At 50.2% G+C, this 25,419-nt stretch overlaps 1 protein-coding gene across 3 annotated transcripts in view; it reads left to right on the top strand.

The window, feature by feature from the left end:
• The window catches only part of ATP10A (ATPase phospholipid transporting 10A (putative)), a 192,879-nt gene that overhangs the window by 133,264 nt on the left and 34,196 nt on the right, over positions 1–25,419 (top strand). For all 3 annotated transcript variants that reach the window (XM_030814460.1, XM_003277157.4, XM_030814459.1), the window contains exons 3-10: positions 824–909; positions 11,150–11,256; positions 12,349–12,480; positions 14,438–14,568; positions 16,552–16,804; positions 20,090–20,307; positions 21,570–21,764; positions 24,220–24,784. In XM_030814460.1, coding sequence (XP_030670320.1) covers positions 824–909; positions 11,150–11,256; positions 12,349–12,480; positions 14,438–14,568; positions 16,552–16,804; positions 20,090–20,307; positions 21,570–21,764; positions 24,220–24,784 — 1,687 coding nt within the window. The remainder of the gene's footprint in view (positions 1–823; positions 910–11,149; positions 11,257–12,348; positions 12,481–14,437; positions 14,569–16,551; positions 16,805–20,089; positions 20,308–21,569; positions 21,765–24,219; positions 24,785–25,419) is intronic.

Below are 25,419 nucleotides of genomic sequence, written 5' to 3'. Positions count from 1 at the left end.
CAACAGTGTTTATGCCGTTTCTATAATTTTTAACCACCTTCACTTTTTGTGTGTGTGAACAAAGATAGTTCGATTTTTTACCATGTTATGACACTTGATAGATTAAGTAGAATGACAGGCCTGACCAGAGAGCTGATAAAAAAGAAATCCACTTATTGTACTCATTTATACTGAAGGCTTATTCCCTCAATTTCTCTCCCTTCTTCCTCCTTCCCCCAAGTCCTAAGCCTTTCTTATGAGCCGGGCTGTGTTTTATCTATCAATGGAAAAATTCTAAAGACGTTTTTGTGGTGAGTTCTCAGGTTTTTTTTTTAATTGAGCAGAATACTAAAGAAGTTGTTGGCTCACTCATTGGCTATGTAAATCTTTTTCATCGAAGATCCATGAGGATCATGTAGTGTACGTTGAAAAAATAGAATTTATTATAAGCTCCTGTTTTCCAGGTGGAATTTGCTTCTCCAAGTCTGTAGAAATGGGCAAGTGCCATGTGTCTTAAAAAACTCATTCATCCCTTTGCTTCATTGATGGCCTCCTTTGCTTTATGGCCTGTTCTCTCATTTTGCAATAGAGCTGCAGTCATTTCTGCTCACTTACCAGCAGTAACCAGCACCGATCCTTCAACTGTCACTCGTTATAAAATGATCAATTGTTATTTATTACACAGTGGAGAAGGCAGTGCCTTGGCTTTCCAGAGAGATTCATAGGCAGAGTTTTTCCCCCGTGAAATTTGCCTGCCACGGATGCGAGACAGAAAAACAAGTGCCTTTTAGAACGGCGCAGCCTGAGCCCAGATTTCTCTAATGTCTACGTGCTGTTATTTTAGGTCTCCGAATTCAATCCTTTGACGTTCACCAGCGTGATCGAATGCGAGAAGCCAAACAACGACCTGAGTAGGTTTCGCGGCTGCATGTGAGTATCGTGCGTCTGCCTGCGTGCATCCTTCTGTTTGATAACTATATAGGCAGGTGGATACACATTCTCAGTTATAAAGTATGCATTTACTACTCTTTGTCACATGGTGTAGCTGTTTAGGAATGTGGCCCAGCACCTGAGCCTTCTTGGCTGCTTTTGGAACTGGTGGGTAAGAGCGTGTTGTCAGTAGAAGCTTGCCACTACCATCTGTAAGGAGGAGGTACCGCTTTTCCTCCCGCTAGCAGGCCCTGGGAAGGTGATGGGCGTGACCAGAGATGTGTAGCTGACCACATGTGGTCCCGTTACATGGAAGCAGTAGTAGGCCGGGTAGAATTTCATGGATGTATGCTTCCATTCAGTCACTGAACAAGTATTTATTGATACCTGCTACGTGCTGGGCGCATTCAAGGCACTGGATGTACTGTGGTAAACTGAATAAACAGAAGTTCCTGCCTTTGTGTTTATTTCATTCTAGTTAGGGAGAAAGAAAGACAATTAAAACAAATAAGCATAGGCCGGGTGCAGTGGCTCAAGCCTGTAATCCCAGCACTTTGGGAGGCCGAGGCGGGCGGATCACAAGGTCAGGAGATCGAGACCATCCTGGCTAACACGGTGAAACCCCGTCTCTACTAAAAATACAAAAAATTAGCCGGGCGTGTTGGCGGGCGCCTGTAGTCCCAGCTACTCGGGAGGCTGAGGCAGGAGAATGGCGTGAACCCGGGAGGTGGAGCTTACAGTGAGCCGAGATCGCGCCACTGCACTCCAGCCTGGGGGACAGAGCGAGACTCCGTCTCAAAAAAAAAAAAACAAATAAGCATAACCTAGAGTGTGTCTAGTAGGCCAGCCCCTTCGTGCTCCAAAACAGAAAGACAGGTGGATCAGGGCACAGGCCTGGCCCTGTGTTGGCACTTGCTGCAGCCGCGTGATGGGGAGTAGTAGAGACCACCTTCATGTCTGTTTGGAAATTTCCATAATAATCGGGAGTGTGTGTGTGTGGTCAGTGCTGTGGGGAAAAACATGGAAGAGAATAGGCAGTGTCAGGACAGAATTGCTGAATGGCCTGCCAGGGCCCTTGGGATAGTCTTCTGGAGAGCAAGGCTGTGACAGGGGCATGACGCACATGACGTTCCTCTGCCTCAAGCATTGTTCCAGCTATCACGCCTCAGCCACCTCCCATGGGCTCAGCCCTCTCCCCTGCAGCACAAGGGGCCACCTCCTGGGGCTGTCCTGCTTGGAGGCAGGGATGGACCATTGATGCCTGCAGCCGCTGAAAGGTCCAGGCAGTGGCCTACCCCCGCCCCCCGCCCTTGCAGACACACGGAGGCGTGGGAGCGATCTGCTTCTGAAAGTGGCCCCATTTCTAAGAGCTTTCGGTGTGAGGTGGAGTCTTCTGATTTGCCAGCACCTCCGGCATTGCTGCCAGCGCCCGGCACACAGTGGCAGGCGGTAGGGCTGGGGATGACCCAATGGAAGTGAACTCTGCACAGCAAAAGCTGAAATATGTCTGCAGCCAAGTGATGGCCCGGTCACCCACTGGAATTGCCCTTATTATCTGAGAATCAGACACGGATAGCATTAAATCACCCCTTAAAGGAGCCAATTAAGCAGGGTAAAACTCAACAAAATGTGAGCATATAACCTCTACGATTTGGGGAGGAAATACTCAGCACAACCTGTGTGCTGTGGCTTTTCTGGTCTTTCTTGACTCCTGGACCATCTTCCCCAGGCCTCCTTGATCCCTTGCCCCAAGAGTTTGTGTGCACGGCACCATCCTCAGCACTGCTGGGAATCCCCAGGCACGAGTCGGCTGCAGAGAGCAGGTGCTGGGTTGCTAGACATCTTGACCTGAAACAACGATTGTGAAGGGTGGGGCAAGGGCAATCTCTGGAGAATGCTCAGTGGTATCCCTGGAATAGTTTTAGGGTGCCAACTCTACCAAAAAAATAAATAAGGGGTCGACTTTCTTCTCTGAAGACTGTACTCCTAGCTCATTGTCCTTGGTGTGACAGGGCGGTGTCTGGCAGTGGAGGCACAGCAGGGACAGATGCGAAGGCCTGCAGCCTTCCGGATCCCACAGAGCCTAGGAAAGGTGACGGCCCTCTGCTGGGGTGGACGAGAGGGGCAGCGTCTGGTGCAGGAGACGGGAGGGGCACTGTGTTGCTCAGCCACTGTCTCTAGCAGTGTGGTGAGGACAGGAGTCTGGTGTGCTGTCTCTGCCCTGTGCTCAGCCCCAGCGCCTTACTGCCTCCCACATGAGGCCTTTGGCTGGCTGGGTACCCCCAGGCCTGGCTGCACTCCCCGCCGGGTGCTGCGGAAGACGCCTCTTGAGTGGGTGCCATCTGCCTGCAGCCAGCCAGCCAGGCCCACCGGGGTTTCTCCAGTGTGTGCCGCCAGCAGGCATTCCTCGTGTGGTGTCCTCACCGGCATGTTGCCCGAGAAAGGGACATGAGAAGAGCAGCTCTCCCAGCATGAAATCCTTTCCTGCTTTGCTCCCAGTCATGTCATACTGTCTCCTTGTGTACTCCACCCATCGTCCAACCCTGGTAGCCCCCCTGTAGCCTGGGCCCACACACCATCTGGGCCTGTGTGGGCACAGCCAATTCAGGCCTCTCCACGGACCTGATGTTCTTTAACGGTGATTCGCCATCTCCACCAGCCAGGGTGTTCTGGGCTTGCCACAGGGCTGTCATGGCCTGGACGGCCCTTCTCCAATCCAGACAAGTCAGGAGAGGCCTCTGGGGGTGGAGCAGCAGTATGTTAATACATCCCCCTGTGACTTTGGGGCACGACCAGAGGGAGCAGCCCTGCCCCGGACCATCAGCATGAAGGGGACTGGGGCAGCCTCATAGTGAGGAATACTCCCGGGGCAGGAGTGCTCCCTGGGGCTGGAGTGCTCCCTGAGGCAAGAATCCTCCCTCCTGTAGGGCCTGGTAATGCTATCCATCCCAAGCAAAGAGAAAGGAGGTCTTAACCCCATACCAGTCCTGATGCCCAGGGCAGGGAGCTAAGTTGGGAGGTAGATCCACTGTCCAGGCTCAGGAAGTGCCTCAGCTGCAGAGCCAGCTCACTGGTTTGCTTCCTCCCGCTGGCCTCCTTGCAACCTCTATGAGGCAGCTGCTGCCCCGTAACCTCCTCCACACCACAGAGCCCCGGAATGCTGGCAGATTTGCCTCTTTTAGGACCTGCCATTCCAAACTTGAAACATTAACCGTTTGCACTTGGAGAACAGAACTGAGTTTGGGTTTGTAGCAAGAAGACCCAAGTCTGAATATGGGCTCTTTCTCTTCCCTGGGAGGTGGCCGTAGGAAAGTTATTCTGCCTTTCTGAGCCCCGGCCTTCTTGTAATCCTGGAGGTATCATCAACTGCCTGTCAACCTCACAGGCTGACATGAGAGTCCAGTGAAGGAATGAATGTGAAGTACAACATGAATTAGAAGGTGCTGTGGGCAGGCACGGTGGCTCACACCTGTAATCCCAGCACTTTGGGAGGCCAAGGCGGACAGATCACGAGGTCAGGAGTTGGAGACCATCCTGGCTAACACACTGAAACCCCGTCTCTACTAAAAATACCAAAAACTAGCCGGGCTTGGTGGCAGGCGCCTGTAGTCCCAGCTACTCGGGTGACTGAGGCAGGAAAATGGCGTGAACCCGGGAGTTGGAGCTTGCAGTCAGCCAGAATCACGTCACTACACTCCAGCCTGGGCAATATAGCAAGACTCCATCTCAAAAAAAAAAAAAAAGAAGGTGTCGCATGTGAAATGCTCACAGTAGGGAAGTCTTAGACACAGAAAGGGGATGGGCAGTTGCCAGGGTTTGGGGGTGTGGAGTGAGATAGGAATGGGAAGTGACTGCCCATGGGTCTAGGGTTTATTTTTATGGTGATGAAAATGTTCTCATTAGCTGGGTGTGGAGGTGCACTCCTATAGTACCAGCTACCTGGGAGGCTGATGTGGGAGGATCGCTTGAGCGGGGGAGGCAGAGATTGCAGTGAACTGTGATTGTGCCATTGTACTCCATCCTGGGAGACAGAGCAAGACCCAGTCTCAAAAAAAAGAAAGAAGAAAATGTTCTCATATTAGCTGGTGGTGGTAGTTATACAACTCTGATGATACGAAAACAAACAGAAACAAAAAACTAGGCCGTGCAGTGGCTCATGCCAGTAATCCTTTGGGAGGCCTAACTTGAGGTTAGGAGTTTAAGACCAGCCTGGACAATGTAGTGAGACCTTGTCTCTACAAAAATCACACACACACACACACACACACACACACAAATTAGCATGGTGTGGGTGTGGTGGTGCACACCCGTTGTCACAGAAACTCAGGAGGCTGAGGTGGGAGGATGGCTTGAGCTCAGGAGGTCCAGGCTGCAGTGAGCTATGATCACACCACTGCACTCCAGCCTGGACAACAGAGCGAGACCCTATCTGAAACAAAACAAAATACAGAACTGTATGAACTTTAAATGAGTGAACATTATAGTATGTGAAATATATTTCCACCTGGCAGAAAAATAGTGCTAGGAGCCTCATTATTCAAGTGCCCTTTAAGGCTGCATTCTTTGGAAGGATCCTCATATAGTTAAGCCCTAGTGAAATCTTCAGTTAGGATCTGGAAGCAACATCGTTCCCCACCTTCTCCAGCTGTTCCCAGCGCTCACTTCTTAGCCCCGACCCTGAGGTGTCATCGCCCAGAGAGGCCTCCTGGGAATGGAGACCTGGCTCAGCCTGACCCTGCTGATTGTGCTCAGCCAACTTTATGGCACATGGTCACCTCTGAAGCCACAAATCAATCAAACATTTGCACTTTCCCCTAAAGAATAAAGCAGAGGCTGGGCGCGGTGGCTCACGCTTGTAATCCCAGCACTTTGGGAGGCCGAGGCGGGCGGATCACGAGGTCAGGAGATCGAGACCACGGTGAAACCCTGTCTCTACTAAAAAAAAATTCAAAAAATTAGCCAGGCGTGGTGGTGGGCACCTGTAGTCCCAGCTACTCGGAGAGGCTGAGGCAGGAGAATGGCGTGAACCCAGGAGGCGGAGCTTGCAGTGAGCCGAGATTGTGCCACTGCACTCCAGCCTGGGCAACAGAGCGAGACTCCGTCTCCAAAAAAAAAAAAAAAAAGAATAAAGCAGAGAGGTTGGCTGGTTGATTGGTTATCCGATGTAAAATTCCATTTCACATTGTAAAGCTGGTTCCCTAGTTCTCTGTTCACATCTGTCAATGTTTGCTTTATATACTTGGGTGCTTTGATATTGGATGCATACATATTTATCATTGTTATGTCTTCCTGCATAATTGATCCTTCTTTGTCTTGTAGGATCATTTTTGACTTAGTCAATTTTGTCCGATACAAGTATAGCCAGCCCCATTCTCCTTTGGTGACCATTCTTAACCCACAGAGCAGGGTTCTGAGCTGGAGAGCCTCCTACAACCGCATAGGGCTGGCACGAGCACCAGCTGCATTTTGGGGTAGGCTCTTCGCCCTGGTGGGCGACACCCTCCAGGGACCATGGTTAGTAAAGGCAGCAGGGCTGTCACTAACAACAGAGCTGTCACGGTCCCTGCCCCCTCCTGCCTGGTGTCTGGTTAGAGCCTTGTGTGGGCTGTATCCAAAATGTCTTTACTGCCAGTGACCAAGCATTAAATAAACTGCATCAACTAGATTCATTAAAACTGGAATGTTTTAATTTCGCCTTGCCACCTTTAGTTGACGTATTTATATCTTAAAAATATTGAACATCAGCACAAAACAATTTGGTAATTTCCACACTTACTTTTTTTAAATAAACAAAAACCTGAACATCTTATTATTTTAAAGAAAATTCTGCCCAGGATTTGCTAATGGAAGGAATTATCTATCATTCCTTCCTCCTAACTTATGTCAGTCAGGACCCACTTAGGAAGCAGACTGAACACCCTGATTCATATAGATGAGGAAGGATACTTGCTAAGGGTGCATCTTTGCTAAGGTGTTTCTGCAGGAGTGGGTGGGTGTAGGGGATGCATCAGGGACAAAGCAGATACTAGATTAGTAGCCGCTGAACAGACACTGCCATGAGGCCCCATGGGGAAGAGTGGCCCTGGGGGCCTCATGACCAGGGAGATACCTGGGGAGACTCATAGCCCTGGTCAGGGGACACTGCCAGCCAGTGCTGCCTCTCTAGGAGGGAGCAGGCAATAAATTCCCTGTCTTTTCTTTCTTTCTTTCTTTTTGAGACGGAGTCTCACTCTGTCACCCAGGCTCTAGTGCAGTGGCGCAGTCTTGGCTCACTGCAACCTCCACCTCTCGGGTTCAAGTGATTCTCCTGCCTCAGCCTCCCTAAATAGCTGGGATTACAGGCACGTACCACCACGCCTGGCTATCTATTTATTTATTTGTATTTTCAGTAGAGACGGGGTTTCGCCATGTTGGCCAGGCTGGTCTCTAACTCCTGGCCTCAAGCAATCCTCCCACCTCAGCCGCCCAAAGTGCTGGGATTACAGATGTGAGCCACCGAATCCAGCCTACTCCCTGTCTTTTCTTGCTCTCAGCCACTCCTCCAGTGTCCTTCCTGTCATCCCCCACTGGATGGACCCAGCTCAAAGCCAAGGGCCAGGCAGCCTTCAACGTTTGCCAGGCTCTGAGATAGGCATTGGGGTGTGCAATGGATAGGACATGAGCAGCTCCTGTTTGGAAGCAGAGACGTGGAAGCGGAAGGAACACTCCGGCTGGCCTGGTTGGGGGGCCTGGGAGTGTGGCATGGATGACCGCCCTGAAGGCGGCAGAAGCTGAGCCCAGGCCGGAAGGCCGGGCTCCCTCAGGCAGAGGCTAGCACAGAGTAGACAGAACGTGCTGTGTGGGGGTGGCTGGGGCAGAAAACCACAGAAGCCACCCCTTCTGTGGGCCAAGCAGGGGCTGCAGAGTCAGCTGGTTCCCACGTCAAGCCGGAGGAATGAGGAGTGCCGCAGGGGACACTCACAGGTGCACACTCAAAGATTGCTCCCGTGCCTGTGTGAGGAACCCACGTGAGGAACCCAGGCCGGTGGAGCTGAGGCCAGCAAGCGTGTGTTGCAGGCTCCAGCAGAGAAATGCAGATGCCTGAATCAGAGCAGTGCTGCATGGAGATAGAAGGGGGCATGGATTAAAGACACAGCCAGGGAGAAGGTTAACGTGGAGATGAGGTTGAATGGATGTAAAAATGAGGGAGGAGTCAGGGACAACCAGTGACCATGCCAATGTGGAGCCACCACCTGGGGCACGGCAGAGAGGAGGATCTGGGGCTCTGGTTGCTGGAGACGATGTGACCTGGGGAGGAACTGGTTTGGAGACTGCTGTCCCTGGTGCCGGACTTGGACACTGCTGCCTGTGGCCGTGGAGGAGACACCGAGCACTGTTGCCCTGCACTGCTGTGTTAGAAGGGGAGGATTCCCATCCCTCTTGCGGGCCCTCGTCGGCACCTCTGATGGTTGCTGGCCCTCACATTTCTTCACATGCTGGGACTCAGATGAACGAGACCCATTACCAACAGCAGGTGTGCTCAGGAAAACATAACATCTTCTGAGAAGGAACACAGGGCAGGAGGTATCAGGCGAACTCTGCCACTTCTCATGGAGCCTGCATGGGGCCCTGTTGGTAGATGGCTGGTGTTCTCACCAGACGGTTCTCTCATCCAGTTTTGATTTGGAAGACATGGGTCTGATATGTCAGCAGACCTGGGGACTTGGACTGCATGAGGCCTTCTAAGTGGCTTAATTAAATGTTAAAGGATGTGTGTGAGTGCTCAGGCCGCTGAAACAGTGCCACAGACTGGGCGGTTTCACCAACAGACTTTTGTTGTCTCCTGGTTCTGGAGGCTGGTAAGTCTGAGATCAAGGTGTCTGCAGGACTGGTGTCTTCTGAATCTTTTCTCGTTGGCTTGTGGATGGCAAGACATCTTCTCCTTGTGTTTTCACATGGTCTTCCCTCTGTGTGTTTCTGTGGCCTAATCTTCTCTTCTTAGAAGGACCTAGTCCTGTGGACTAGGGCCCACACTAATGACCTCATTTTTTTTCTTTTTGAGACGAAGTCTTGCTCGATCGCCCAGGCTGGAGTGCAGTGGCATGATCCCGGCTCACTGCAACCTCTGCCTCCTGTATTCAAGCAATTCTTCTGCCTCAACCTCCAAAGTAGCTGGGATTACAGGTGCCCGCTACCATGCCCGGCTAATTGTTGTAATTTTTGTATTTTCAGTAGAGACAGGGTTTCACCATGTTGACCAGGCTGGTCTCGAACTCCTGACCTCAAGTGATCCACCTGCCTCGGCCTCCCAAAGTGCTGGGATTATAGGCATGAGCCACCGCACCTGTACCAAGGACCTCATTTTAACTTAATGATCTCTTTAAAGACCCTGTAGCCCTGGGAGTTAGGGTTTTACCAGCTGAATTTGAGGGGACACAGTTGAGCCCATGACAAAGGAGCTGACGGCTCATGTTCTTGTGTGCGTCTTTGTGGAGCTGAGCCTTGTGCCTGTGTGGTCCTGGGCCTGTGTTGCCCTTGGCCGGGCCCCTCCCTCTCACAAGCCCAAGGCAGTCTCCAGCCCAGGCACCTGATGGTGATGTTGTTCTCCAGCCTCCCCTTTCTCATGTGGGGCTGTTCACGCAGCAGTGTGTTCCTGTCCCCTCACATTCGCTCATCCTTCTGGCATGGACCTGTATAGGTCGATGGACCTGTGTAAGGTGCCAAGTTTCCGCCTGGCTTGGACTCATCAGAAATCATAGTAGTTGCTCAAAAGTCAGTGTCACAATTAAGAACATTTAATGTAGAACATTTTTCTTGTTTCTGTTAAGTTTATCGTTTGTCCTTAATAAGCATAACCTGAACTTAGAGATGATTTGTTATTTTCTACTGTCCCAGTGCAATGGTGTCGGTGTCTTTGGCTGTTGCTGGAGAAGTCTACGGAGACAGGTGGTAGGGGGTGTCCTCACTCCACAAGTGTGGAGCACGGTTTTATACCTAAGGATATCTCATACCCACCAGGCTTTTGATGCTGTGGCTGGCAAAGTGGTTTGCCATCTCGAATCTCTCTTTAAAGGAAAACCTTACTGCGTCTCGGAATTGCCAAGGGAACAGTAGACACGGTGTTGGCTGAACAGCCCTTGTGTGGCCCCCTGTGTCTGCTCTGGTGAAGAACCCTTGCTGTTGGTAAATAATTGACTTGTGGAAAATGTATCCTCCCAGCTTGCATTTCAGCCTTGCCTTTACTGTTTAGCTTCTCTTCTTCACTAGGACATAGGTTTATTTCCCTGGTCAGGAGGCTAATAGTTGGCAGGAGAGAAACCCCTGCAGGGGTCCCTGGTGAGACGCTAAGAGCCACACAGGAAGCATTTGGGCTTGAGAGTGTGGGGAATGTGTGTGGAGAGGGTGTGTGGGTGTGAAAAGGTGGCCTCTCGGAAGGCACTCCCTTGGTGGCCCTGCCTGGGGTGGGCTAGGCTGGGTCCCTGCTGTTGTTCTGGAAACCTGGAACTACAGCAGGCCTGGGCTACAGTTCCGGTTATGAGGCCTCCCACTGTGGCCTGTACTTCTGGCTCCTGGGGCCACATCTGTCCCAGCGCGGTCCTAGCCCAAGGCTGCCCAGCCAGCCTGGGTCATTAGTGGGCCAGGAGGACAAGTTTGAAAACCAGTAGCTTAAGCTTGGACTATCCCTCTGAATCTAAATAGCAGTAAAACAGAATTTATAGAATTGTCTCATGGAATTTACCACGTTTCAGACCACATATATTAATATTTCTGATAACTTGATAACTTCTTGTAAGAGAAAAGGATGTTAAAAATGGAACCAATATCATCCCCTTTTGTAGAAAGATGTTTGTATTTTTATGACAACTTGAGGCTTTGATTAGGAGTCACATTTCGTGTGTTGAGCAGGAGGTGTACGGAGTCCAGGTAGCAAGGCCTTCCTTGGCCGGCTGGGGATTTGCCCTTCCTAGCAGTGGTCAGTCCCAGAGTGAAAACAAGTCCATCTGCAAAACAAATAAACACCAGGCTAGCGAGCTGCTTCTGGATGCCCAGTGACCAGTGAACAGCAGTTTTGTCTCAGCTCTTGCAGAGACCCACAGGGCAAGCCACCCACTCTTGGGGGCCCCCTGTACCCTTCCCAGTCCAGATCCCGGCGGCCCCAAGCTTTCATCGTGTCAGGGCCTTCCTTCCTCAAGGCAGCGCCGCTCCAGACATGAGGCACAGGCCTGCAACCACATGACACGTGCCAACTGTCCCTCCACAGCATACATGACAACGGGAAAAAGGCCGGGCTGTATAAAGAAAACCTGCTGCTGCGGGGCTGCACCCTTAGGAACACGGATGCAGTTGTCGGCATCGTCATCTACGCAGGTAGGCTTGGGCACCTGGCACCACCTGCCGCCAGACGGCACTGTGTTCTCCAGCACTTCCCCTCGCTGTTTTCTTTTTGGTTTTGTTGTTGTTGTTGTTGTTATTTTTGAGACGAGTCTCGCTCTGTCGCCCAGGCTGGAGTGCAGTGGCGCGATCTCGGCTCACTGCAAGCTCCGCCTCCCGGGTTCACGCCATTCTCCTGCCTCAGCCTCCCGAGTAGCTGGGACTACAGGCGCCCGCCACCACCCCTGGTTACTTTTTTTTTTTTTTTTTTTTTTTTTTTTAGTAGAGACACGGTTTCACCGTGTTAGCCAAGATGGTCTCGATCTCCTGACCTCGTGATTCACCCACCTTGGCCTCCCAAAGTGCTGGGATTACAGGCGTGAGCCACCGCGCCCTGCCTGTTTTCTAAGAGTAGCATGGCTGGATGTGGTGACTCACGCTTGTAATCCCAGCACTTTGGGAGGCTGAGACGGGCAGATCATGAGGTCAGGAGTTTGAGACCAGCTTGGCCAACATAGTGAAACCTCATCTCTACTAAAAACACACAAAAAATTAGCCGGGCGTGGTGGTGCACACCTGTAGTCCCAGCTACTAGGGAGGCTGAGGCAGGAGAATCTCTTGAACCTGAGAGAGGGAGGTTGCAGTGAGCCGAGTTTGCGCCACTGCACTACTGCACTCCAGCCTGGGCAACAGAGTAAGACTCCATCTCAAAAAAAAAAAAAAAAAAAAAAAGTGTAACATATCCCCATTGTAGAACGTTTGGAAACTAGGAAAATGGAAAGGAACAAAAGCAAAAATTCTTTGAATAGTACCTCAACCCAAAGCCTTCTTTCTTGGCACGGTAGTATATTTCTTTCCATTTCTTTCCCCATAGTCATTATATATATATAAGATTAATTTCATTTTATTTTACTTATTTTCAGACCTGTTCAACAGGAAGTAAGATTAATTTTAAACTCTGCTTTTTTGACCGAGCTTCTCACCTAAGCACCAGTGAATGGCAGCATGGAATTCTCTCCACGCCGTCCGTGCAGCTGGTCCCTTAGCTCCGGGCTCTGACTTGCTATGTCCCTTTGTCCTCCCCAACAGGGCATGAAACCAAGGCTCTGCTGAACAACAGCGGGCCCCGCTACAAGCGCAGCAAGCTGGAGAGGCAGATGAACTGCGACGTGCTGTGGTGTGTCCTGCTCCTTGTTTGCATGTCTCTGTTTTCAGCAGTCGGTAAGTCTCCTAGATGGATCGGAAATGAGTGGGGGCCAAGCACAGTGGCTCGTGCCCATAATCCTAGCACTTTGGGAGGCCGAGGGGGGCGGATCACTTGAGGTCAGGAGTTGGTGACCAGCTGGCCAACATGGTGAAATCCCATCTCTACTAAAAATACAAACAAATTGTGCCTGTAGTCCCAGCTACTCGGGAGGCTGAGGCAGGAGAATGGCTTGAACTCGGGAGGGAGAGGTTGCAGCGAGCTGAGATTACACCACTGCACTCCAGCCTGGGTGAGAGAGTGAGATTCTGTTTCCAGAAAAAAAAGGAAAGAAAGAAATGAGTGGGCTCCAGGTGAGCTTGGTGAGCCGCTCCCAAACGTGCAAACCTGGCACTCAAAAGTTAAAACCCCAGTTTTTCACTGACTTGAACTCAAGGGCAGCCTGCATCAACACAGGCCACATGGAAACACCTGGGTGAATGGACATGGCAGAGTATAGCTATCCCTCGGTATCCATGGGGTATTGGTCCCAGGACTCCCCCTCCATAACAAAATCTTCAGATGCTCAAGTCCCTGTTATGAAGTGGAATAGTATTTGCATATAACCTACCTATACCCTCCTCTATACTTTAAATCAGCAGTCCCCAACCTTTTTGGCACCAAGGACTGGTTGTATGAAGACATTTTTTCCAGGGATGTGGGGGTAGCGGGGGATATGGTTTAGGGATGAAACTGTTCCACCTCAGATCATCAGGCACCAGTTAGATTCTCATCAGGAGCGTGCAGCCTAGATCCCTCCCATGCACAATTCACAGTAGGGTTCGTGCTCCTGTGAGAATCGAATGCTATGTTGGTGCTCCTGTGAAAATCGAATGCTGCCGCTGATCTGACAGGGGACGGAGCTCAGGTGGGAATGCTTACTCACCTGCCACTCGCCTCCAGCTGTGCCACCCGGCTTCTAACAAGCCAGGGACCAGTACCAGTCTGCAGCCTGGGGGTTAGGGGCCCCTGCTTTAAATCACCTCTAGGTTGCTTATAATGCCTGATACAATGTAAATGTCATGTAAATAATGGTTATACTGTGTTGTTTAGGGAATACACACATATAATTTTTTTCTCCTAATACTTTTGGTCCATGGTTGGTTGAATCCACGGATATGGAACCCACAGATACTGAGGGCTGACTGTAATGTTATTTTCTGAACTGACAATTTCTTAATGGAAGAATGCTTTCATCACAGCAGTGGTGGTAATTCCAGGGGAAGAAGTATCAGTAAGCTGGTGCCAAACTAACGCTAATAGCAGGAGAAGCACAAATGTTACTAATGGGAACTTCAAGAAAAGAGAAACAGAAAATGGCTTTGGATCCTAAGAAGGGACTAGCAGTTAGGTTCCATGTAGGGCCACACCAGGTGGGTGCGATGTGGTCTCAGCCCAGCGGCATGAGTTACAGATGTACGGGACGTGAAAAAGGCTTCTGTGACCAGACAGGTGTGGGTCCAGTGGATTAGGCAATGTGCACTACTGTTGGCTTCCCAGAGCCTCCCATATGTGAATTGTGAATCTCAGGAAAGGACAATAATGGCAGTGTCTGAGCCTACTGACTGTGTTTTTGCTGCGCGTTTCATGAGACTGGTATTTCTTGAGATGTGTGTTAAGAAATTCTGTCTTGGCGCCTCACACTGTCAGCTGCCAACACGCGGGTAGCTCTGTGTTGGGACAAGTGGTGCCACTTAGCACCAACAATGGGAAACTCTCAGTGTAAGGAAGAGACCAAGTCCCACCTCCTTCCTGAAGTTGGATCGGAGGTACCAAGAACACTGTGTTTTCGCTTTCTGTCATGGCAAAGCTGACTAAGAAAATCAAATGTGCTTGCATCAGGTAACAAATATTAAAGTTTTGCTTTAATATACGCTAGCAATGTTCTTATTTTTCCGTTGGATGAATGACATTTCTCTTTGAACATTACTACAGGACATGGACTGTGGATATGGCGGTATCAAGAGAAGAAGTCATTATTTTATGTCCCCAAGTCTGATGGAAGCTCCTTATCCCCAGTCACAGCTGCAGTTTACTCATTTTTAACAATGATAATAGTTCTGCAGGTAACAATACTAAGTATCGTACAATAATTGCTTTACTTTTATGAAGAGAACTTAAAATCTTCATACTCTGCTCAGAATTTCCTATAAATTCTGCATCTAGGAAGACGGCAAATATATCTACCTGGAGTTCTGCCTTTTATTTTTCAGCCTAAATCACCTTTGGGATCTTTCCTTGGGCGATTTTTAAGTTAAAATTCTCCTTTTCTGTTCTTAAGATTCTTGTGCTTTGAGGGTTTGGTTTGGGTCACTGTTTTCATTTTGTTATTTTTCTTTTCAGTTACTTTTTTAAAAAAATAGATTTTATTTTGGGATAATTTTAAGGTTTACAGAAAAGCTGCAAAAGTCATTGCAACTTTTCTGTAAATCTTAAAATTATTCCAAAATAAAATTTCGTTTTCTAAATAAATTTTACAGAGAGTTTCCATGCATCCCTCACCCAGTTTCCCCTAATGTGAACATATTACATTGTCATGGGACATTGTGAAAACTAAGAAGCCAACTTTAGTCCTTTGCTTTGTTTTTTTTCTTTTTTCTTTTTCTTTTTTTTTTTAGACAGAGTCTCGCTTTGTCGCCAGACTGGAGTACAGTGACACGATCTCGGCTCACTGCAACCTCCACTTCCTGGGTTCAAGCAATTATCTTGCCTCAGCCTCCCGAGTAGCTGGGATTACAGGTGCATGCCACACACCTGGCTAATTTTTGTATTTTTAGTAGAGATGGGGTTTCACCATGTTGACCAGGCTGGTCTTGAACTCCTGACCTCAAATGATCCACCCACCTCGGCCTCCCAAAGTGCTGGGATGACAGGCGTGAGCCACTGCACCCGGCCTAGTCCTTTGCTTTGAACAAAACTCCAGACTGCTTTCAGATCCCACTAGTCCTTCCATAAATGTGCTTTTTCTCCTCCAGGATTTAGTTGAGGTTTTCCACATTGCATTTATCTGCACTTGCTATTGTTACTCTTATTATTAATTCGCATGCCTCCCTGACACCTCCCAGTCAATGCCTGGCTATCTATGCCCAGAAAGGTCTGTGAAAGAGTGGTGAGGGTCCCAGAGTCCAGAGGATGAGGGGGCAGTGGGGTCACTACCCACCTTCCTGGGAACTGAGTGACCAGAGGACATTGGCTCAGCCTTTGCCTAGGAGGGAACCTTTGCTGTCTCTTATATGTGCTTCATACAACAGGAAACAGTCTTATTTAACTGTCTAAATTAGTTTTTTAAATAAATGCAAATTTTGTTCTAGCCTTGAGTTAGGACTGTAGTTGGTGTTTCATTAACGTACTTCAGTTCCCAGGAGAACCCAGTTAGTTTGTGTATGATATTCTGAGTCTGTAAACATTAGTTCAGTACTGTTACTGTACAAAAATAAATGAGTAAGTAAACATTAATTTCGAGGAGAATTGTTCTTAAATTATGAAGGCATCACTGAATATTTTTCTCAAAGCCTCTTTCCCTTTCCTCTGCATTGTACAAGAAGAGCACAGAATCACAAGGCCAGCATCTGAAAAAAGACTGTTGTTGTGTTTGCACTGTCCCCTGAACTTGGGGTTGTATCCCTGGGAGATGGGACCCCAGGGAAAGCCTGGGGGTCGAATGCCACCATGGAGTGTGGTGCGAGGTGACCTTGCTTATGAGGACTGACTGTGCCATGATTTTTTTTTCTCTTTTCTCTCTTTCCTGTCCTAGCCTCTCTCAAGCACAACTTGCTTGCTTCTATCCAAGCCGTGGGTACCATACTTCTAGACACGATAATGGATCCCCACCCTGCAGCTGCTCCATAAGCTGTCCTAGTTTATTCTCTTTGCCAATACTCTAATACTTTTCCAATACTGACTCTAAACCAACCTATTTAAGCTCTTAAAGGTACAGTATGGTCCCTACTTTCTTGTGGTTGTAGTCATTTGTTATTTAAATAGATTGAGTAATTCCCCAGCTCCCTGGTCGTCATGGTCATTCATCCTGTGTGTCTTGTCTCTTCCAGGTTTTGATCCCAATTTCCTTATATGTTTCCATTGAAATTGTTAAAGCATGCCAAGTGTACTTCATTAACCAGGACATGCAGTTGTATGACGAAGAAACAGACTCGCAGCTGCAGTGCCGAGCTCTGAACATCACGGAAGACTTAGGGCAGATACAGTACATTTTCTCAGATAAAACTGGCACTTTGACAGAGAATAAGATGGTTTTCCGAAGATGCACTGTGTCTGGTGTAGAATATTCTCATGATGCAAATGGTGAGTCTGGGGGTGTGGGGCTCCCAACCCATGCTGAACCAGAAAGCTGCCCTATCCAGAGCTTCTTGGAGACACACACACACACACACACACACACACACACACAGGCTTCAGGGATTACTGATTTTCAAGGGAGTATAAAGACGTGACTGTCAGAGCAGCTCAGGTGCCTGAAGCCCGGTGCTATTTATAGAGCAGGCACTGGCACGGCCGCCCGCCCTGTTCCTGCAGTGTCTGGGGTGTCAGGCATCTGCCTAAGCAATCAGGCAAGCCACCCGCAAGGAGCTCACTCCCAAGGCATCTGGTCCCCTTGCTCTGCCACACCAAGGGACAGAGATGTCTCTGTTGTCACCCATCCATTTTCTAGTCGTAAAATCCTCAGAAGGGCACTGGCTAATTCATGCTTCATTCTCTCCCCTGGAACAGTGTTCCTGGGAACTGGAAAGATGAATTGCCTCACTCCCAGTTATTGAAGCGGTCCCCACTCCCACCTCTCCCTTCCTTATCTGTGGCTGCCTCCTTCCAACCTGGTGCCTCTGGGGAGACACCAGCTTCCAAAACCCAGGATGTGACTGCAGCCAGCGCCCCGCCCCAGCCAGGAGACGGCGCGGACCAGGGTCCCCTCCACGGCTGTGCCTGGGGCTGCAGCGCCCCAGGGGTGAGCACCCTGCACTGCAGCCTGGGGTCCATTTCCTGCCTTTGATAGAAACAGAGTCCATGCTACAGAAACAGCAAATTAAAACCAGACAGAGGGAATGCAAGCGGGCATGACTAGGAAGCCGCTCTTTAGAAGGATTTGGTGGGAGGCATCTGTTGGTTACCTGACACTTTTGTGAGATTTATAAAACCAAGGATTATCATGATAGCCACAGTCTTCCTCAACACAAAATGAAAGCAGTCATAGTAAACAGAAGGCAGAGAAAATTACCCACTTTGTTTAAAGTTTTATTTGCCACCCAAAATAGATAATCAGTGACAGTACTCCATCCACTCGCCCATCCTCCCTCCCACCAGCCTCCTTCAGCCTCCCTCTCCTCTCTTTTTCCCTTCTCCTACCCTCCTCTCCTCTCCTCTCCCTCCTTCCTCCCCTTCCCCTCCCATAGCTGCTAAACCTGGTACAGCACAGTGCATTGTGTGCTCTTCTCAAAAACAGAACTCAGCAGCAGAGTCCTGAGGGGATCAGAGACCCGAGCAGTCAGTTCTACAGCAGCCCTTAAAGCCGAGATCCAGTTTCAGATAGACACGAGGAATAGGTTTTGAGATCTGTTGCACAGCCAGGTGACCAGAGGCAATAAGAATGTATTATACATTTCAAAATGACTGAGAGAGTAAATTTTAACTGTCTCACCATAAAAACATGATAGGTGAGCAAAGTGACAGATTTGTTAATTAGCATGATTTAATCATGCCACATTGTACACATATATCAGAACATCACATTGCACCCCATAAATGTATACAATGCTGATTTATCCATTAATAATCATAATACATTTAAAAGATAATAATCAAGTTGGAAGCTCAGGCTCCCTGGGGCAGGATCCCAACTAAGATTACAGAAAGATTCTGACAGTTGCCAAATGCTACCATAAAACCAGAGGATTTCCTTGCCTCAAGACACAGGGAGCTTCCTGGTGATGAATGAAACCACGTACATCTCAGCAGTGTGTTTTAGAGAAGTGCCTGGATGAGCTATTGACAGGCACCCAGGCAAGGGGCGTCATCAGCCAGTTATCTTATGATCTGACCTCTCCAGATCTCACTCATAAAGGAGTTCAGATGGACTCTGAGCCCCAAGCCCTGCTCACGTACCAGAACCGGCTGTGGAAGCCTTGGGTATGCCCCCTCTGACAGCTTGGCCTGATGACCTGGAGCTGGCTGGCTGTTCATGCCCAGGAGGGGGCATTACCTGCTCCTGGGCCTCATCTTCCCTGAGGACATGGAAGGCATCCCTGGGGTCACTGCTGATCAGAAACTGCTTCAGAACACCAACACGCCAGCCATGGCCCCCACAGCCTCTGAGGGAAGGAGGGGGCTCTGAAGAATGGCTCCATGGAGCTCTGGATGGGCAGGACCACTGCTGGGGGAGGGTGGGATGAGCCTGTCCACTTTCTTGGAGGCTGAAGCCCAGCCCCTCACCTCATGCTAGACAGAGTCATGTGTCCAGGTTTTGTGTGTCCTTGCTTATGGTGCACTGGGCTGATGTCACCCGAGAGCTGGTGAGATATTTCCAGGGTGTCTGCTCCTGGAATTAGGATCTCCCTGAGTTGGAATACTGGCATTGGCAAGTACTTGGCCTTGTGAAGGTGGGCAGGTGACTTCCCCTTTTTTATCCCCATTTTTCTCATCTCTCACAGAGGGTCTGTTAAGAAATGCCCTGTATAGGGCCTGGTCCACGCGGCTGGCCAGATCCTTAGGTATCTCCTTCTCCAGCCTCTTGACAGGCCCCTGCTGCTTTGACCCAGCACCATGCCTGTGCTTGAAGCTCTGATTAAACGCTTGTTCTGATGAGTAATCCTCATGAATGGTCTCCATTTTGCTCATCCACGGTGAAACAAGCTGTCCTCCCTGGGTAAAACCCAGAAAACTGGTTCAGAGCCATGAGTTAGCAAGAAGCCGCAGCGCAGGCACCTCTGAAGGGGATTTGCCCAGCGTTCACCGGGTCATGGGGAATTTGCTCAGCAGGGGCCCCTATAGGCTTTTGCGCAACATCACAGTCAAGATCATCTTGGATGGAGTTTCAAAGCTGAGTCCAAACCCTAGCTGTAGGGGTCCAAGCTGTGCAATCTAGGAGTGTGAGCCCCCCTATGCCATAGCATTTCATCCAGACAGGAGCAGACGGTGGCCACCATCCATGTGGGCAACGAGCTCAGCACCAGGTGAGCACCGTCATCCCAGCATGACTGGAAGGCCTGCCACCCTCTGTCCTGCCTCCCTCCCCTGGCCACCTGCCACCCTACCCCATGTACACCTAGGCTCTACCTGAAGAGACTGGCTGGATGTCAACCCGTTCCCCTTCCCCTAAGTCATGCCACCTTAGAAAGCTCCTTACGTTCTCTGAGATGAAAGTCAGTCTTCTCATCTGTGAAACAGAGTTGAGAATATCAACCTCCCTAGGTTGCAGCTGACTGAGGATGTTCTCTGTCCCTTGCTATTAGAGAGCAAGGGTGGTGAATCCTCTGGGGCTGCCGCGCCGGAAGCCTCGCAGAACCTAAAACACACTGAATGGGTTCTCTCCGCCCAGCCTTCCCCCATGATGCCTCACCCTGCACCCTCTCCCCACAGCGCAGCGTCTGGCCAGGTACCAGGAGGCAGACTCGGAGGAGGAGGAGGTGGTGCCCAGAGGGGGCTCGGTGTCCCAGCGTGGCAGCATCGGGAGCCACCAGAGTGTCCGGGTGGTGCACAGAACCCAGAGCACCAAGTCCCACCGGCGCACGGGCAGCCGGGCCGAGGCCAAGAGGGCCAGCATGCTGTCCAAGCACACGGCCTTCAGCAGCCCCATGGTGAGTGTACAGGGCCTCCTGCTAGGGCGCTGCCACATCTCTTCCCCATTTTCACCATCACCGTCTCATGGAAGGTGTCTATATTTAATCCTACAAATACACTGTTGCTGGGCGGCTTGGCTCTACTCAGCAGAAGCTTTTCTGGCCAACACTTTCTCTCCACTGTTGTCTTTTCCAAGACACTGACATGGCCCCTTTGCATGGCTTCTAAGGCTGGTTGATTGCTGGCAAGTCACCCAGAAAGGGTGACAAAGAGGAAGCCCATGCTGCCAAATGAAGCAAATAAAACCTCAGGACAAGATGACAACCGCTAAAAAGCAAAGCCAACCCCTCCCAAGGGAGTTTTAATTAGAGGAGCCCAAATCCATAAAATACTTTCTGCCTGGCCTTGTCAGCCTCCTAGACATTAATGGACCACCATCATCCAGCAGGGAGAGGCACAGAAGTGAGCAATAACCTCTGAAAGAGCCTTTCACTTCTGAAATGTTTTACCGATGCAGCAGAGGGGATGAATCCCCCTTGCTTACTCTGTGGTGGCCCCATTCTCTCATGTGCTTCTAAACCCACAGAGAAGCTGCCATCTAAATAGGGCTAATTTAGAGTTTTGGACGCTGATTGGTGGGTTTCTACAGGGCCCCTGGGAGTGGGGGCTCTCACGCTTGGCAGGAGGGAGGCTGCATTGGAACCAGGTTTCCTGACAGCATTTTTCAGTATGAGTCAAGAGTATTTAAAGTATTATTCAAACTTTATTGTCTAGCAATTTAGCGATTCAGCCAAGGATTGCTACATATGGAAGTTTATCAATGTGTAATTTACATCAGCAAAACTGAAAGAAATTTAAATATCCAGTGATAAAGGGATGGTCAAATAAATGACGAAATGTCCATTTTCAAGTTGTTAAAATGTGTTTTTATATAATTCTTAAAAGCCTGGGAAAGTTCAGACAATTAATAATGTTTTGGAGAAAATGGAAACCACCAATATGTATACAAAATATTTTGATAGTGTAAAATTTAAATGTAGAGGGAAAAGACTAGAGGGCAATGCTGAAGCACGTTTTTCACAAAGTAGATAGAAGCTGTGTATATTTTGTGCAATTAAAATTGTAAGTAATTTACAATTATAAAATGACATATATGTATATGAGAGATGAAGTTCTGTTTACAGCTTATAATAAAATCAGAGTACCTTAAATAGTCACGCCCCAAGATCCTCGGCAGGCTACTGGGTGGGACTCACTGCCAGCCTCCCTTTCTCCCCAGGAGAAGGACATCACGCCCGACCCAAAGCTGCTGGAGAAAGTGAGTGAGTGTGACAAGAGCCTAGCCGTGGCGAGGCACCAGGAGCACCCGCTGGCCCACCTCTCGCCCGAGCTGTCTGACGTCTTTGATTTCTTCATCGCACTCACCATCTGCAACACAGTCGTCGTCACGTCCCCGGATCAGCCACGAACAAAGGCAAGTTCTGGAGGATCCCTGAGCTTGACCTTGACCTTCTGTGCTGCGGGCCATGGTTGTCAGTCCTCCTGAGGGCAGGCACCCTTCCCTCTCCTGCAGCAAGCGCTCTTAGCACATCATGACCTAAGGGGATGCAGCGGAGTGCTTCATACTGGGCAGAACAGTGCTTGTGGTCCTGCAGCGTTAGCCCCAGGCTGCAGTGGGCGGGGGCTATGGTTGGGGCCAAGTGGGAGGGGACAGCCCACCAGAGATGACTTCTGAGCCTGGGAGGGGAGGGACACAGGGCAGCCAGCTAGGCCAGCTTCAGGTAGGCAGGTGGGTGTGTGGAGGCCCTGCCTGCCTGGGTCCTTCCTTCGCTGACTGGCCTGGGGCAGGGCCGGAGGGAGGCTGCCCAGGACAACCTCCCTGAGCCTCGGGGTCCCAGATCCACACAGGAGAGAGGACAAGACAGGCCGGGGGCCCAGTTTCTGGGACGAGGAGCTTGCACATGGACCCTGACTCTACCAGCCATGCAGCTGGAGACACATTGGCCTCCTCCCTGTGCCTGGGGTGCCTGCCTGGGCCTCGGGGCCATGGGGAGGATTTATGGGGCATCAAAGATTGTTCTTCAATGAAAAGCAGTCGAGAATCGATCAGAGGCTACTTAGGATACTGGAAATATAGCAATGCTCAAATTGGTTTTGGTTCAGTCTGACATTAAGGTTTTCTTCTGAGAGACAAAAGGTTGCACGTGTGAAAGCTCGTCTATCACCCAGTGCACCCCAGAAAGCCCTGCAGCGGGCTAGGCAGTGTAGGGGGCACGGAAGCGTGATATGCATATGGAACCAGGCAGTTTTGAATGTTGAATGGGGTGGGTGTGTGTCATAGACCTCCCAGCCCCCCGACTCTCCCAGGATCCCTTCCCAGTCTCCTGGGTCTGCCCTTCCAGCAGGTTCCTCAGCAGGCGATGTGGGGTGAACAAGGTGGCCTGTATTTTCTCTGCTGCAGCAGCATGTCTGGCAGTACCTGGACCCAGTGACTCCCAAGTGGACAGGCCCGCCACTCAGAGACCAGCAGGCTTGAGGCTTATGCCGGCAGCCCTGGGCTGGAGCTGCTTCCCGAAGCCACAGTTCCTCTCCTGGCTGCCTCAGCATCTCCCATCTGGCCTCTGGGCTCTGTCCCCAGCATTAAAAACCCTTCTGGTGTGTATCCCTGCAGAAGTGCCCCTTTTCTGGGCTAGACCCTGACTGACAGATGTTAAATGAAGGGTGAGAGATGGCAGCATCATTGAGGCTTGTGCTGAAGGTTACACGGCTTGAGTTCCACCTAGGGAACAGCCTATCAATCACCCACATTCAGGCTGCAGGTGAACATGTCTCTGGGTGCATTTCTGTTCCCACATATTGGTTGGTGAGCGCCACCTTCGAGGACATTTGGAGCCAGCAGGGATTGCTGTGCAGGTGCCTGTGTCTCCCAGCTGGCTATGTAGCGTATTTAAAGTCATAGCAAGACCAAAGGAAAAGCACCTGTATCAAAATCTGGCTCTATGCGCCTTGCTTTACCAAACACCTGATTTTTCTGAAGGCTGTTACTGTAATTCACAACTTAGGATGTGATGGTAAAATTGCAGTTTTAAGAATTGCTAATTCAGTATTTTGGTTGTTTTTGACATTTGCTCTTTCAATAAAGAGCAAGAAAAAAGCATGGCTCTGTTGCTCTATCATTGAGCTTTTTGAAACTTTAACAATGTGTGTGTGTGTGTGTGTAATTCATTTTGTTTCTTACTATAGTGGTTAAAATATTGTTTCAATGTTTGGGATCTTCAATTTGTCAGTGTATTTAATGCACTTAGAAAGATTATTTGGGGACTGGAAATGTGATTTGTATATTAAGTTTTTATAGATGTAATTCAAAGGGAGTATAAACTGATGGTTTGTTAAGTGGCTTTTTAATTGGAAAAAAAATGCCCAGTTTTGTGCCAGGCAATGGTGAGCCTGCTCCCCTGAGCTGTTTTTTGCAAAGCAAGGGGACACTAATGCAGGGACAGCCCCAAACGAAGCCTGCAGGTGCCACCAGCAGCAACTCCCCTGCATACATCCGGGCCTCACTGATGGGCCCTCGGCAATCACGTTCTGAAAGAATCTTGCATAACCTTTGTTTAAGAGAAGTGGAAGAGGCCGACGGACGATCTCAAGGAAGGAGTACTATCTCTGCTTGCAATTTCTTTTTTTTTATTATTATTATACTTTAAGTTTTAGGATACATGTGCACAACATGTTTATTGCAGCACTATTCTGCTTGCAATTTCAATGCATGCCTGAAATCTGGGAAATGGGAAATCTGTGCTCTGAGACCCCAGTGGGGAAGTCAAAGTCATTGTTCCTCCAAGTGCCTGGAGCATCCTGTGGGAACCAGGGTGGGGCCTCTGGGGAACACAGCAGTTCCCTCACCTGCCTTCTGACCATTTCTTTTGCAGGTGAGGGTGAGGTTTGAGCTGAAGTCCCCCGTGAAGACGATAGAAGACTTCCTGCGGAGGTTCACACCCAGCTGCCTGACCGCAGGCTGCAGCAGCATCGGGAGCCTGGCCACCAAGTCCAACCACAAGTTGGGCTCCAACTTCCTGTCCACCCCGTCCAGCGACGGCATGCTTCTCAGGCTGGAGGAGAGGCTGGGCCAGCCCACCTCGGCCATCGCCAGCAATGGCTACAGCAGCCAGGCGGACAACTGGGCCTCGGAGCCTGCTCAGGAGCAGAAGTCAGAGTGCGAGCTGCGGTACGAGGCGGAGAGCCCGGATGAGGCGGCACTGGTGTATGCAGCCAGAGCCTACAGCTGCGTGCTTGTGGAGCGGCTGCACGACCAAGTGTCAGTGGAGCTGCCCCACCTGGGCAGGCTCACCTTCGAGCTCCTGCACACACTGGGTTTCGACTCCATCCGCAAGAGGATGTCAGTGGTGATCCGACACCCGCTTACCAATGAGATCAACGTCTACACCAAGGGAGCCGACTCAGTGGTCATGGATCTCCTGCAGCCCTGCTCTTCAGGTACCCCCACCCCTGCCCAGCTGCACCCCAGCTCGGGGGAGGAGGTCCTGAGAAATATCCCCACCCAATTCCTTCTCTTGAGTAAAGTGATTTTCATTAATCCTTTTCCAAAAGCAGTGCCCATTGGAGAATTGCATGGTTTCTTCAGATCCCTGTTTGCCTGTTTGAAGGGTTTGGACGAGGAAGTATTCAGGGGGCTTCCGTGCCTGCACACCCCCACCTCCAAGAACTGGGGCGTCAGAGGATACTTGAAGAGTGTCAGGTTTTAAATTTGAACAATGAAGGTCGAGAATCTAGACTAGTAGCTCTAGAAAGTTCTTCCTGCCCTGTGGATCTGGTGCAGCTAAGAGATCCAGGCCACAGTTTATGGGGCTGCCTTAGGCCACAGTGGCGGCCCAGAAAGTGAGGGCTGCTTTGAGCCACAGTGGGGGCCCAGGAAGTGAGGGATGCTGGCCTCGCCCACTGCCCTCTGTTCTGGCACTTGGGAGGGGAAGGGCCGAGCCCCCCTCATAAAGCGAACCTGGCCACCCACCTCTCCCTCTGTGCTCAGAGGACGAAGGAGTGCAGCCTCACCTCCAGGGAACTGAACTGGGTGGAGGTGAGGCTGCTGCAGGAGCCTAGGGGCCCCGCTGAGG

The sequence above is a fragment of the Nomascus leucogenys genome, chromosome 6, assembly GCF_006542625.1.
Source record: "Nomascus leucogenys isolate Asia chromosome 6, Asia_NLE_v1, whole genome shotgun sequence".
NCBI lineage: Eukaryota > Metazoa > Chordata > Mammalia > Primates > Hylobatidae > Nomascus > Nomascus leucogenys.
This window is presented reverse-complemented; position numbering and strand designations above follow the sequence as displayed.